This window comes from Tasmannia lanceolata, unplaced genomic scaffold, assembly GCF_043159265.1.
Source record: "Tasmannia lanceolata isolate RefF3 unplaced genomic scaffold, GAP_Taslan_0.1 ptg000002l, whole genome shotgun sequence".
Classification (NCBI taxonomy): domain Eukaryota; kingdom Viridiplantae; phylum Streptophyta; class Magnoliopsida; order Canellales; family Winteraceae; genus Tasmannia; species Tasmannia lanceolata.
In genome coordinates, this window is record NW_027518679.1 from 45,237,241 (window position 1) to 45,252,575 (window position 15,335).

Here is a 15,335-nt window from a genome sequence, read left to right on the forward strand (position 1 = left end):
TGCCTCAGAACCACTAGGGAACCACATTTTATACCCCGGAACCACTAGGGAACCACATTTTATACCCCCGGACCACTAGGGAACCACATTTTATACCTCTGAACCACTAGGGAACCACATTTTATACCTCCGAACCACTATGGAACCACATTTTATACTCCGGAACCACATTTTATACTCCAGAACCACTACAGAACCACATTTTATACCTCGGAACCACTAGGGAACCACATTTTCTACTCCGGAACCTCTAGGGAACCACATTTTATACCCCAGAACCACTAGGGAACCACATTTTATACCCCAGAACCACTATGGAACCACATTTTCTACCCCGGAACCATTAGGGAACCACATTTTATACCGAGGAACCACTAAGAACCACATTTTATACCCCAGAACCACTAGGGAACCACATTTTATACCTCGGAACTACTAGGGAACCACATTTTTTACTTTGGAACCATTAGGGAACCATATTTTATACCCCGGAACCAATAGGGAACCACATTTTATACCGAAGAACCACTAAGAACCACATTTTATACCCCAGAACCACTAGGGAACCACATTTTATACCTCGGAACTACTAGGGAACCACATTTTTTACTTTGGAACCATTAGGGAACCATATTTTATACCCCGGAACCAATAGGGAACCACATTTTTTACACAACAATCACTAGTGAACCACATTTTATACATCGGAACAACTAGAGAACCACATTTTATACCCCGGAACTACTAGGGAACCACATTTTATACCCCGGAACCACTACAGAACCACATTTTATACCCGAGAACCACTACAAAACCACATTTTATACCCCAGAACCACTGGGGAACCACATTTTCTACCCCGAACCACTACGGAACCACATTTTATACCTCGGAACTACTAGGTTATAATATGTAACCAAACATGATTGTATACCTAGAGAGAGATAGAGAGAGGTCAAGGTAAACATGGCAACCAAACAAAGAGTCTCATAAATAGGGTGAAAAAACCAAAGCACAAAAAACATGAAAACATGAAGAGAAGATGTTAAACCTAACCGAGGCTATGTTTATCACCCAAATAAGCAATAGAGATTTTTTTCCAAACTACAATGGCAATGGAGCTAAATCACGTTGGCAATGGGCTTTTTTCCTGAAGTACAATGGCAATGGAGCTTTATCACGTTGCAAATGAAGTTTTTTTTTCAACACTAAAATGCTAATGGAGCTCGGAAACATTGGCAATGGAGTTTTTTTCTTCCAAAACTACAATGGCAAGCTTCAAAAACCTTCCATGAAGCCTTGAGGAAGAAGAAGGTGGTAGGTAAATGGCAACCTTCAAAACCCTCTCATGTAGTTTTCCACGTTAAAAAAGCCTTGATGAAGAAGAAGGTGGTAGGTGAGAAGGTAATAAGTGTATAGGGATAGGTGAAAAAAGTGGAGGGAAAAAAGAGGTAGGAGGGGTATATTTGTCCTAAAAGCCATATTCTCTCACCTGACAACACCTTTTTTATAATTTTCAAATCACTACTCTTTATTCACAATTTAGACAAAACTTTGCATTTTTTTTAATATTTTTTCCTATTTAATATCTATAAATATTTTTATTTTATTTTTTGCGCAGGTAAGATGGGTTAGGCGGACCCCTACCAGTTTATTAAATAAAGAAAGGTATTTATCTATAAAGATGTTTATTTACTCCTATAAGATGTTTATTTACAGTTCCCTATAAGCTCTCACAAGCCAATTAAAAAAGAAAAGATAACTTAGGTTTGTGCAATTATTAAAATATGGTTGTGCGGATATCATTTTCCTAAATTTTTCATTAGAAATTTTAAAGTTGCTCTCACAAAGTCAATTAAATAATTATGTATTTATCTTTCCACTTTGTTTACATGGGAATCATAAGGAGGAGAATAAAAAATGGGATGATAATAGCAATCCAATACTTTTTCTTCTAGCCGACCACCCCACACCATCTCATCATTGATTAAAGGAAAAAAATAAAGATAGAGAAGAACAAATTCCCCACTGCCCTTTCATACAAAATGCCCTCCCTATATGTAAGTCTATAACCCCCTCCGGACTTCGTCTTCCATGAGACACCAGAATTCCCCTAAATCCCACGTCAAAACCCTAGAAAGGGCAACAAAGAGAGAGAAAAAGAGGACTAATCTTTGGTTGGAATCCCATTCCTTGCCGCCGAACAAATCATCATCGGTACGTTCTTTGCACTCATTCTTTCCCCTCTCTCTCTCTTCTTAATAAATTCCATGGCGATGAGATTAGGGTTAGGGTTAGGGTTAGCATTTTTTGTTTCATCATCAATTGCCGTCGCGTATTTGTTCGAAAAAGCTTTCGATCTGAGTTTCTTTAATCTTTTTCTACTGGTTTTGATCTTATCGATGGGATGTGGTGGGGTTTTGAGCAGTTTATTACACTATATGCTTCCTAGAAAGAGAACGAACTTAGAGGGAACTGAAGAACACAATACGGAAACCTTATTGAAGAAGCCGCGGGGCGATTTCGTGATCTCTTGCTCTGCGGAATCTGCGGCCATGGATAATAACCACACGAATGATCTCGTTTCGAAACACGCCGCCATGGCTGGTGTTGGAGTAAACCCTCCTGAGATTGATGAGGATCTCCATAGCCGACAGCTCGCTGTTTATGGGCGCGAGACTATGCGTCGGCTCTTTGCGTCGAATGTTCTTGTCTCTGGTATGCAGGGCCTCGGCGTGGAAATCGGTATGTAATTTGCTGGTCGTCTCTTTTTGTTATTTCGTTTTTGTTATGAATTTGTTGAATCTCAGTAATTGTTGTTCTGTTGATGAATATCATGATGATGATTCCACTGGTGTTTGTTAATTGGGGATTGTTGTGGGATCCTGATTTTGAGATTCTTGTTTAATAATCTTTTACTAGGTTTTTCAGATTAAGCAATGACTGAAGAACTGATCTGGTATCTTTTACTTGAATTATTGTCGGTTGAATATTAGTTTTGTCATCTGTTACCTTATGCTTTATTGGGTGATAAATCTAGAATCTGGGTCTGTATGATGTTGTTCTTTTGAATGCTGTTAGGATGGTGGGTGATTTTTTGATTTTGTGGATTATCGTGAGATTGTTTTTTAATTTTTCTTTGTTTGATCGTTAATACTCAACTCAACTCAACTAAGCCTTTGTCCCAAACTAGTTGGGGTCGAATAATGGATCCTCTAGAAATTTTTCACGAAGAAGGTGAAAGAATCTACCCAGTTCAAATTGACTAAGTCTAATCCTGTCACTAGTTGGGTTCGTCTACATGGATCGTTTTCTTCCACTCAACTAAGTCTTTGTTTGATCGTTAATAATGAGGTGTAATTTTTTAAACAAAGAACGAGAATTCTAACATTAATCTGTTACCAGAAGTAATGCCAAACCCCACAAAAATATGGTCCGATTTGGCAAAGTTGTAAACATTTAAGCTGGGGTTGAGCTCGTTAGTCTTTTGAATGGTGCTCAGTGTCGTGTAGATATGGGACTGCTGGTTCATCCCAGCTTAACTCTCTCTCTCTCTCTCTCTCTCTCTCTCTCTCTCACACACACACACACACACACACACACACACACACCCACACTTTTCCCCTCTCTCCCTTTCGCCCTTTTTGTACTGTTACTCCCTTTCGCCCTCTTTGTACTGTTAGTAGTTGTTTTCTTTATCATTCCTTCCCTTTATCTTCGAGGGCTAATTGAGATTCTTGCTTCTTGCAGCAAAAAACCTTATTCTTGCAGGTGTCAAATCTGTTACTTTGCACGATGAGGGGACTGTCGAGTTGTGGGACTTATCCAGCAATTTCGTCTTCACAGAGGATGACGTGGGAAAGAACCGGGCACTTGCTTGCATCCAGAAGCTGCAAGAGCTTAACAGTGCTGTTGCGATATCTACTTTAACATCTACGTTATCCAAGGAACAACTTTCTGACTTCCAGGTTTGTTATTTAAATTTATTTCTTTTTGTTTTCTTACTGTTGCCTTCTTTGTTGGGGTGGTTAGGTTTCATACCATTCCCAAGTTATTGGTTTACTTTGTTTGCAAGGATTGTGGTACAATAGAAGGCTTGTTAAGTAGGTATTGCTTATATCATGTGTATTCTGTGTTGCTTGAATGTTGATATTTTCCCTGTCAACAACTTGTCGTGAACAAGCTGATCAATTAGTTTGTCCATGGGAGTGCATGGGATCTTGGTTTGGACCTTTCAAAGTGAATGGAATACTTTGAACTAGGTGTATTTTTGTAATTAATCTTGTAGGCAATGATCCTCATAACTTATTGACTCATTGTGGCCAAAATTGCAGTTGAAGTGCATAATTTGATCCATTTGATAGTAAATGTACCTATATGTGTCATGGCTATAGAATGTGTTCCTACTTCCTGTTCATGTTGAAGCTGAAGTAGATGCTTGGATGCATTTGGGTATGGGTTTGAACAATTTTCATACAATTGTATTGTTCTGAATGCAATGGTCTATACTTTTTCTTTGGGTTGCCATCTACATTTTCGTAAATCAGAATCCTATGTCAGTGAGCTTTTCACATAGGCAATTTTTTGCCTGCCATTTGATTTTTAACACAACTGTCCCCGTAACTATTGTTAATTATGCTTAGGTATTGCATCTCTATTAAGCTGAAAAATGGTAATTTTGGGGCATACTAATTATTAGAATGATTTAAGTTGTAGCCATCGTTTTCATCCCTAAGCGAACTGACCAAGGCAGCAGCATTAAATCTTATTAAGTTGTTAGTGATTACTAAATACTTTATTTATATTTATTATAGCTACTATTAATATTATAGCTGCGTGGATGTTAATTTACATGTTCGTAAATCTGATCCCCACATCAATAAGCTTTGCCAGTAGACAAATTTTACCCTGCCATTTGATTTTTGCACACTTGTCCATCTAACTATTTTGAATTATGCTTAGATATGACCTCTATTAAGCTGATGAAAATGTTCATTTTTTGAAAGAATGTAAATTTAATTTGGATGGAAATGGTCATTTTGGGGCATAGTAATTGTCATAATGGTGTAAGTCATGGCAGTAGTCACCTAAGCGAACCGATCATTGCAAAAACATTAATTCTATTCAAGTAATTAGCTAGGGAAATGATTATTCCAACCTCTGTTTCTTGTCCTTTCTTGAAAACTTAGACAAAATGGAGTGGGAATGCAATCATTTTTAAGAAATAAACGAAAGGGGACGAGAATATCATTTTCCTTTTATTTATTACTAAATAATATATTACCATCGTTGTCAATTCCATTCCATTTCGTTTCACAAATGAAACACAAATCAGTGACGAAGCATACTGGTTGGAAATCCATTCTGATCCAGTCCCTTTCAGTATTTTTTGTTCGTACCGCTTTGTTTGACGAAATAGGGTGAAACGTGAAACACCCTACTTTGTCTAGGACATACTATTCTTTTTCAAAATTACAGATTTGCGCCCCCCCCCCCCCCCCCCCCCCCGACACACACACACACACAACATCTCTTTTTTTGCTTTTTGTCTGTTTACTGTTATTTTATGTCCTTTTGACCGTTTTATAGCCGTTTGAAGGGTATTTTCATCTTTGTGCCTCCCCTCAACTCAACAAAGCCTTTGTCCCAAACTAGTTGGGGTCGGCTAAATGAATCCTTCAGAAAAATTTCAAGACGAAGGTGAAAGGAATCTACCTGGCTAGAGTTGGGTCGACCCCAAACAAAAAAAAAAACCTATATAAACTCATCTAAGCTCCATTTTCCACTTCTTATACACACTATCTTTGTCAATTACTTCAATTCATCTTACTCTTGTTATAGTTGCTATACTAGCAATGAGATGACTTATGTTTGAGTAATGAGATCTTACTTGTAACATTCTTTGATTTTTTTATAATTAGTTTTTCTTATTTTGATATACTGTAATAAATTTAATGGTTTAAGGAGCATCTCCGGGTTGGAGATGCTGAATCAGAAACATAAATTCAATGAATTCAATGAAGGGATAAGGTTCAAAGTCTATTCAGGTGAAAAGATAAAATAAAATTTTGTTTCAAAAATAGTGTGGAGAGGTCCCCCTAAAGGTCGTCTACCTTGACTTATCTGTAGTGTTAGTAAAGAAAAATTTGTAAAGGACTGCTTTGTGAGGGAGGAAAGAGTAGCTTGGAAGATAAATTGTAGACGGAATTTCTTTGATAGTGAGCTGGACTAGGTGGCAAGTCTATTGGAGCGGTTAGAGACTTGATATATTTAGAAGTCTGGTGAAGAAAGAAGGGTTCGGATCGAATGTTTTTCCAAGATCTTCAACGTCAAAGCATTCTACCACATGATTGTATCTAGCCCTGTGACCTCGTGCATAGCCAAAGTGTGGAGCATCCCAGCACCACCCAGGGTATGTGCTTTTGGATGGACGACCTTCCAAGACAATCCTCATAGTTGACCCCCATCGCATCCGCCACATGTTGATCATAGATAACTGCGCATTATGCATAGAAAGGGAGTGGGTGTATCATATGGTGGGTCATATGTTACTTCATTGTAGAGTGGCCAGGATTGTGTGGAGTAGAATTCTAAGTAGATTCGGTATGACTTGAGTTTTCCCTTCCACCCTCTCAGATTTCTAGTGGACCCCTGCCCCCTGCAAGAAAAAAAGTAAGATACTTTGGAATGTTATACTGCTAGCTACGATCTGGGTGCTATGGAAAGAGAGGAATGCTCGAGTTTTTTTTTTTTGATCCATCAACTAAAAGAAATATAAAAAATCTCTACTTTAGTACCAGCAGAGATAGTACCAGAAATATAAATTCCAACCAGTTCCAAAATATTACCAAAAACAAAACATAATAGTTATACCCTAAGCCAAACCCTAAAATCCAGAAATGAAAAGCAACAGATCTCAATCACCTAGAAATGAAAGGCAGCATCGGAAGCCAATCGCCTCCGGCCTTCTGATAAGCATAAGTAAGCCCACACTTCCCACAGTAGTGACGATCAAAATGATTCGCCATGAAAATTGCGGCCCCACACTCCCCATTAGGGCACTCCTTCCTAAGCCTCTGAACCTTTCCAGAATCATCCACCTTGTAAAATTGGAGCACTGCGAGCTTCACCTTCTTCTTCTTGTGATTAATTTTCTTAGCCTTCGTATATGTCTTCTTCTTCCTCTTCTTCGCTCCTCCGCGGAGACGAAGAACAAGATGGAGAGTCGATTCCTTCTGAAGAACAAGATGGAGAGTCGATTCCTTCTGAATGTTATAATCAGCTAGGGTTCGTCCATCCTCGAGTTGTTTTCTGGCGAAGATCAGACGTTGTTGATCTGGTGGAATTCCTTCATTGTCCTGGATTTTGGCTTTTACATTGTCGATTGTGTCTGAGGATTCTACCTCGAGGGTGATTGTTTTCCCCGTTAGGGTTTTCACGAAGATCTGCATCTTGGCGGAGGGGATTTCACGCTCCAAGAATGCTCGAGTTTTTAGAGGCTTAATTAAAAGCCCTCATTTCATATTTCTGAAGATAATTGCCCTAACCATCTCTTGGGTGAGAACCGTTGCTATTTTCAATTTCACCTCAGCTTTTGATCTTTGGAATGGTGTGAGTGAGGTGTGCTTTAGTGGCGAGCAAAGGGCCCCCAATAGCCCAGGGCTGGAACCTCCTGGCCTAGGTCAATTAAAGCTTAATTTTGATGGGTCTAGCTTAGGGACTTCTGGACTAACGGGCGTTGGCGGGGTTCTCAGAGGAGATGATATTGGTTCGACGAGGTGGGCCTTCTCGATGTAGCTGAACGGAAAGTTTTGAACGAAACGCCGAACGAAACGGACAAACACCGAAACGTTCCATTCCGGTCGCCAAAACGTTCGGTTTTGGTCGCCAAAATGAAACGGTGAACGAAAGGGAATTTATAACTTCGCTTGTTATTGATGGGGCTGGGGTCGAAGATCGGTCAACTATTTTCTTGATTATATTTTCTTTCTGTGACAAGCTGTACAACTTTGAGGAGTGGATCCTTCCTAAGCCTGCGGATGTTTTGTTTGGGTATTGGGATGAAGATTCTAGGTAGGGGCTTGAAGGCCTTTCCAAGAGGAGGGCGTTAAAATTGCTCCCTTTTCCATGAAGAGAGATAAAGGCCCCTAAGCTTGGCAACTTATGTATGGCGTTCTTTTGGGAATGCTCGATTAGATTAATGGGGATATCATAGACTTGTTTAATGAATTTTATGAAGGTTGTAACTTGGGTTGATGCACGAGAGCCGCTATCTCTCTTATCCCTAAACAAGACGGAGCAGGAAGCCTGATTGACTTTCATCGTGTTAGTTTAGTGGGAAGTGTCCATAAGATCCTGACCAAATTGGTGCCTTAATAGGCTTTGTGAGGATGCTTGAGATATTATTTCTATAGATCAGCTTTCATTCATGGCAGACGAATTCTTGATGGAACTTTAGTTGCAAACAGTGTGTCGAACTCTATCACTAGAATGGAAAACGAGGAGTCCTCTACAAAATTGAAACAGAAAAAGTTTATGACAGAGTGGAGGGTAGCTGCCTCGAGTGCCTAATGGGGAGAATGGGGTTTTGTAATAAGTGGAGAGCTTGAATATTGAGATCTGTCTTCGGCATGTGCTTGATTTTGCTTAGTGGTTCGCCTAGAGGTTTCTTCATGACGATCAAAGTATTATGATAGGGAGATCCTTTGTCCTTTCTGTTTAGAATCTTAGCGGATGCTTTCAACAGGATGATGGAAAAAGTCACTTTGGAGGGCTTATTGAAGACTTTAATATTGGTCAGTCTGGGGTGGAAATTTCTCAACTTGGATATGCTGACCAGACATTGCTCTTTAGCAGCCTTGACATTCGGAAGATGAAGAACCTCAAGGTTGTGCTCAGATGCTATGAGTTTGTTTTTGGGCAAAGGATTAAAGGATTAAATTTGCAAACTCTATGATCATCGGTGTTCAATTGGAGGATTTAGAGGTTGAGGATTTTGCTAATATATTTGGTTGTAATATGGAAATTATACTTAATTCTTACTTAACCCATCCCCTGTGCATTGATAGGCCCTCTAAAAGCCTCGAGTGGAAAGGAGATGTTCCCTTGGGAAAAAAGTTTCTTGTCCTTTAGGGTAGAATCACTCTCAACATGGCTGTCTATTCCAATCTATCCACATGCTTCATGTCATTATTTCATTGTCATGTTTCAGTGAGTGATAGAATTCAACATTTTCAATGGAACTTTCTATGGAACGATATAGAGAACATTATAAAATACCATTTGGTCGGTTGGGAAGACATCTACAAGCCTAAAAAGGAGGGAGGCCTTGGCATAAGAAGGCTAAAATTGATGAATAAGGATCTGCTTGGGAAATGACCATGGAGATTTGTAGGACATAGAGACTGTCTCTGGAGAACGATGATTGTGGTTAAATATGGATCTAGCTTTAGGAGGTGGTCCTTGTTGGTGGATAATTATAGAGCTCAAGGTACCTCGGTCCAGCAAGATATATATATATATATATATATATATATATATATATATATATATATATATATATATAGAGAGAGAGAGAGAGAGAGAGAGAGAGAGAGAGAGAGAGAGAGAGAGAGAGAGAGAGAGAGAGAGGAAAGTGTTAAGCTCACCAAACTTATGGTGAGCTTAAGCGCCCAATCACATTGGGGCCTACTTTGTTAGGATGATCCAAAGCATTCCTTTGAAAGGCCCTTACATAGATGGGGTGTGCACCAAAAATCAGCTCCATAGGATCATCCTAACCCATCCATTTGTGGAGGTCAAAATGGACAGACATTATTTGTCCACAAATCTGCCCATTTCTGTCCTCCACAAATGGAGGGGTTAGGATGATCCTATGGAGCTGATTTTTGGTACACACCCTATCTATGATGGGCCTTGCAAATGAATGGTTTGGATCACCACAGAAAATGTGGGACCCATGTGATTGGGGCGCTTAAGCTCACCAACACTTTCCTACGGATCCGTGCAATCACCCGGAAACCACGCGCATCGGGTAAGCAAGGGGGATTCGAACGCTCGTCACTGGGGAGCAAACCCATGACTTTACGCCAAAGAGCCACACCCTTCCGGTCCAGCAAGATATTAGCTTTAGGAGGTGGTCCGTTTTTTGAAAAGGATTACCTAATGGAAACTGTCACAAACTGACCACGGCTGAGTCATGTGAATCAAGTTTGGATTGTGATAGTTTTAGTGGTGAATCTGAATCTGTACTGGAATTGGACCTAAGCAAGGACTAAAAACTGTGGGACCAGAAAGGTTCCATATTGGCAGAATCTACGAACTAAATAGTTGCAATTTCGATTAATATTTACATAAAATTAGCTGCTCCAAGTTTTTAGTTTAGAGTGCTGATCCATTTTTCTGTTGTCAAAACTGCAAATATGCAACAGTCTTTCAAGTACCAATTATAATGCTGAGAAATTGATTACTACTAATTTTGGAGTTATGAAGCATTTTATAGATAAAACACTACTGCTATTTCTTTCTCTGCAAAAAGCCACATTAAGACCGAATTTCATAGCCGCAGGCATGGGGTTTTGTAACAGATTTTTTGCTGATATGCTGCAACAATCTCCCTAGACATGTTCGGTTTAACTTTCCTCCTAACATATACGAATCTGACCTCATTTCCCCCACCTCATTACTTTGTCTTGTGTGGGCGATTGTTGTTATGGTACATAAGATCTGCAAATAAGGTTCATTTTTTTGCCAATAAACCTAGGTTTTTCTTAAAGATCACGAAATTTTATTAATGTGGCACTAACCGAAATACATCAGCAGGGACAAGCTATCCCACAAATGCAAGGAAAGTTACACCATACCCCTACATGTGTACACCAGCTATATGCTCCTCCCAACCCATAAACCTCCAATCTTCAATGAATTCCATAGGTACAACACGAACACAGTAACACAGAAACCAAGCCCATCCACTGTTGTCCTCATATGTTGGATTTGTGGTTGAGCTATCTTGATGAGATCCTTAATTTCTGCAGCGATGGTGGCTAATTTCCATGGGCCTCTCGCTTCCCAGTTCTACCTTATGGTTCAGGAGTATGCTCTTGACCAGATATGCTACGTAAATGCAAGCTGGGACCTCTGGTCCCTAAAGTAATTCTCATAGTTTAAATATACTTTTGTCAACTTAAAAAAATAAAAATAAAAATAAAATCCATGGGCCTCTCGCTTTGTTGGTCACCCGAGCTAGTACGTTGATTGAGTCACCTTCAATAATTAGAGGACCCATGCACAAGCGTTCCATTTCAATACCCATAGCAATGCTTTTGTTTCACCCTTGTTGGAGTTGCAAATCCCACCTGTACCTGAATAGCACATTAGTATCCTACCATTTGAATCCCGGATGATGCATGGAATAATGTCAGGACATTAGTGTCCTCATTTGTATATCTGAATGGTAAATATCTCTATTTGTTTTCATACCCATCGATGCATGAAAACTTTGTACAGCTCGTGGCCTTAAATTTTACCGCCAGAATCTCTTGTCTAATGCCACCTTATTATGCGGCGGAGTCATGGCTGTGATGCTTGTCCTCTTATATAGTCATTGATTTATTGTCCTCTCTAGTGCTATGGTGTTATAATTTATCCTTGTTAAATTTCTTGCAATGCAGGCTGTTATTTTCACCGATATCGGCTTAGAAGAAGCGATTGAGTTTGATGATTACTGTCATAATCACCAGCCACCGATTTCCTTCATCAAATCTGAAGTCCGAGGTCTTTTCGGCAGCGTGTTTTGTGACTTTGGTCCTGAGTTCACTGTTGTTGATGTTGATGGGGAGGAACCACATACGGGTATAATTGCATCCATCAGCAATGACAACCCTGCACTTGTATCTTGTGTCGATGATGAAAGGCTCGAGTTTCAGGATGGGGATCTGGTTGTCTTCTCCGAAGTTCATGGCATGACAGAGCTGAATGATGGAAAGCCAAGAAAAGTAAAAAACACAAGGCCATACTCATTTGCACTCGAGGAAGACACGACGAAGTTTGGTGCATATGAGAAAGGTGGTATTGTCACACAAGTAAAACAACCCAGGGTTTTGAACTTCAAACCATTGAGTGATGCTCTCAAAGATCCCGGCGACTTTCTTCTGAGTGATTTCTCCAAGTTTGATCGTCCTCCTCTGTTACACTTGGCATTTCAGTCGCTGGATAAGTTTATCGCTGACATGGGACGCTTTCCTGTTGCCGGATCAGAGGGTGATGCTCAAAAGCTTATTTCTTTGGCTTCCAATATCAATGAAAGCTTGGGAGATTCTAAACTTGAAGTGATTGATAAAAAGCTTTTGTGGCATTTTGCATTTGGCTCCCGAGCAGTTCTGAATCCTATGGCTGCAATGTTTGGTGGTATTGTTGGACAAGAGGTTGTGAAAGCTTGTTCTGGAAAGTTCCATCCGCTTTTTCAGGTTCGACTTACAAAATCCTTGTGGTTTGAACCATAGTTAGCGAAAATGGCGTTTAAAACTTTTACTCCGTTTTTTTTGGGGAAAACTTTTTAAACAAGCATTTTAAATGTATTAATCACATTTTTTTTTATCAACTTTCCAACTTTACCGCTACTGAATTTTGTAAAAACAAAATTTTAAATGCATCGTTTTGTGTTTCCATTTTTTTACTACTTTTTAACCAAAACTGTAATAAACTCGAATTTTTGGTGTCCCGTTTTATTGCCGTATCACGTTTTGCTAACTACGGTTTGAATTTACATTTCTTTCTCCATATTTTCATAATCTGACATATATATATGCTACTGAATGTTTTCAGTTCTTCTATTTCGACTCGATCGAGTCCCTTCCAACGGAACCTTTGGAGCCTGCTGATTTGAAGCCATTAAATAGCCGTTATGATGCACAGATTTCAGTGTTTGGATCCAAGCTACAAAAGAAGCTGGAAGAGGCCAGAATATTTATGGTAGGATCTGGTGCACTTGGGTGTGAGTTTTTGAAGAACTTAGCCCTGATGGGGGTTTGTTGTAGTAGCCAAGGGAAGCTAACCCTAACAGATGACGACGTTATTGAGAAGAGTAACCTTAGCAGGCAGTTTCTCTTTCGTGATTGGAATATCGGTCAGGCTAAATCTACAGTCGCTGCCTCTGTTGCTGGTTCAATAAATCCCCGTCTCCATGTAGAAGCTCTGCAAAACCGTGCAGGCCCCGAGACGGAAAACGTGTTTGACGATACATTTTGGGAAAATCTTGATGTTGTCATTAATGCACTAGATAATGTGAATGCCAGGATGTACATGGATCAGAGGTGCTTATATTTCCAGAAGCCACTTTTGGAATCAGGAACTTTAGGTGCCAAGTGCAACACACAGATGGTCATCCCTCATCTGACGGAGAATTATGGGGCCTCTAGAGATCCACCTGAGAAACAAGCACCCATGTGCACAGTTCATTCGTTCCCTCATAACATTGATCACTGCCTAACATGGGCCCGGTCCGAGTTTGAGGGCTTGCTTGAGAAAACACCGGCTGAAGTAAACACTTTTCTGTTGAACCCTAGTGAATACACGTCTAGTATGAAAAATGCAGGTGATGCCCAGGCAAGGGATCAATTGGAACGTGTTATTGAGTGCCTTGACACTGAGAAATGTGAAACATTCCAAGACTGCATCACTTGGGCTCGACTCAAGTACTATATATATACTCTCTTTTTCATTTTTCTTTTGGGTTTTTGTTACTGAGCTGTCGTAAAATATTGCGTTGTCTATGCATAATGTTCACTTTGCGATATGGTTTGACCAAACTATGGTATATAATCTCATGTATTCATTATCTTCTGGGTTTTTATTACTAATGATGTGGTTTGATGTGTACCCGAGCAGGTTCGAAGACTACTTTGATAACCGTGTGAAGCAGTTGACTTACACTTTCCCTGAAGATTCTGCTACCAGTACTGGGGCACCATTCTGGTCAGCTCCCAAGCGTTTTCCCCGACCACTACAGTTCTCATCTAATGACTCTGGTCACCTTCAATTCGTTATGGCAGCATCCATATTACGAGCAGAGACATTCGGAATCCCTATACCTGACTGGGCCAAGAACCCCAAGAAGTTACCCGAGGCCGTCAATAAAGTGATAGTTCCTGATTTCCAGCCCAGGCAAGGAGTAAAGATCGTGACAGATGAGAAAGCCACGAGTCTCTCCACTGCCTCTATTGATGACGCTGCAGTCATTAACGATCTGGTTATGAAGCTGGAAGAATGCGCTAAGAAGCTGCCTCCAGGTTTCCGAATGAACCCAATACAGTTCGAGAAGGTTTTTTAGCTTTCCCCAAAACCTTAAATTGGTGATCGAGACAATCTTTTCCTAATTGGGTCTTTAATAATTCTTCTTTCTGGTTATAAACGTGCAGGATGATGACACAAATTTCCATATGGATTGCATCGCCGGGCTAGCTAATATGCGAGCAAGAAACTACAGCATTCCTGAAGTTGATAAACTGAAAGCTAAGTTCATCGCCGGGAGGATTATCCCTGCCATTGCAACTTCTACAGCGATGGCTACTGGGCTTGTATGTCTTGAGCTATACAAAGTGGCGGCTGGGGGACACAAGCTGGAGGACTACAGGAACACGTTTGCCAACCTGGCGTTGCCACTGTTTTCCATGGCGGAGCCCGTCCCACCAAAGGTGATCAAGCACCGGGACATGAGCTGGACGGTGTGGGACCGGTGGATAATCAAGGAGAACTTGACTCTGAGGGAGCTGTTGCAGTGGCTGAAGGAGAAGGGACTGAATGCATACAGTATTTCGTGTGGGACATGCCTTCTTTACAATAGCATGTTCCCCAGGCACAGAGAGAGGATGGACAAGAAGGTGGTGGATTTGGCAAGGGAAATCGCCAAGGTAGAGGTTCCTTCATACAGGCGCCATATAGATGTCGTGGTGGCCTGTGAAGATGACGAAGACAACGATATTGACATCCCTCTGATCTCCTTATATTTTCGGTAGAGAGGAGAGTACCCCATCCAAAGTTCTTGGTGGCTTCTATAGAAGAAAGCAAATTGGTATCAACATCCCTCAGAGATACTATACTGCAATAGAATACTAGCTATGAGCTTTAGATTGAACCATCTGTTTATCATCTCATTCTATGTTAAGATTTCTGAGTTAATGAATTAGTAGCACGAAGACTGATAATGAATCATTGACATAATTTCTCCTTGTTTGGCTTCTTTCACAGCAGGCATCAAATTTATGTGTTGGAAAGATATTTTGGTGGCTTTTCATTGTTGGGGAATGATATTTCCACTCCCTTATGTTTGTGTTATC

The 15,335-nt window shown here is 40.3% G+C and overlaps 2 protein-coding genes across 3 annotated transcripts; one reads left to right on the top strand and one right to left on the bottom strand.

Moving 5' to 3' along the window:
• Window positions 1–1,961: 1,961 nt before the first annotated feature.
• On the top strand, window positions 1,962–15,227 carry UBA1 (ubiquitin-activating enzyme 1). Of its 2 annotated transcripts, XM_077376946.1 has the most exons (7): window positions 1,962–2,217; window positions 2,429–2,745; window positions 3,751–3,968; window positions 11,673–12,467; window positions 12,826–13,694; window positions 13,888–14,320; window positions 14,418–15,227. In XM_077376946.1, exons 2-7 carry the CDS (start codon window positions 2,442–2,444, stop codon window positions 15,012–15,014), a joined length of 3,216 nt encoding a protein of 1,071 aa, XP_077233061.1. In that variant the 5' UTR covers window positions 1,962–2,217; window positions 2,429–2,441; the 3' UTR covers window positions 15,015–15,227. The 2 variants fall into 2 exon arrangements, with proteins under 2 accessions (XP_077233061.1, XP_077233060.1); XM_077376945.1 differs by lacking the exon at window positions 1,962–2,217 and having other exon boundaries at window positions 2,256–2,745.
• Window positions 6,921–7,458, bottom strand: LOC143881883 (ubiquitin-ribosomal protein eS31 fusion protein-like). The gene has a single exon (XM_077385214.1). It carries the CDS (start codon window positions 7,449–7,451, stop codon window positions 6,921–6,923), a length of 531 nt encoding a protein of 176 aa, XP_077241329.1. The 5' UTR covers window positions 7,452–7,458.
• Window positions 15,228–15,335: the final 108 nt, after the last annotated feature.

Coding starts and splice junctions, on each gene's coding strand:
- LOC143881883 (XM_077385214.1), bottom strand. CDS start 7,451: ATGCAGATCTTCGTGAAAACCCTAACGGGGAAAACAATCACCCTCGAG.
- UBA1 (XM_077376945.1), top strand. CDS start 2,271: ATGGCGATGAGATTAGGGTTAGGGTTAGGGTTAGCATTTTTTGTTTCA. Junction 3,969..11,672: donor AACAACTTTCTGACTTCCAG/GTTTGTTATTTA, acceptor CTTGCAATGCAG/GCTGTTATTTTCACCGATAT. Junction 12,468..12,825: donor AGTTCCATCCGCTTTTTCAG/GTTCGACTTACA, acceptor GAATGTTTTCAG/TTCTTCTATTTCGACTCGAT.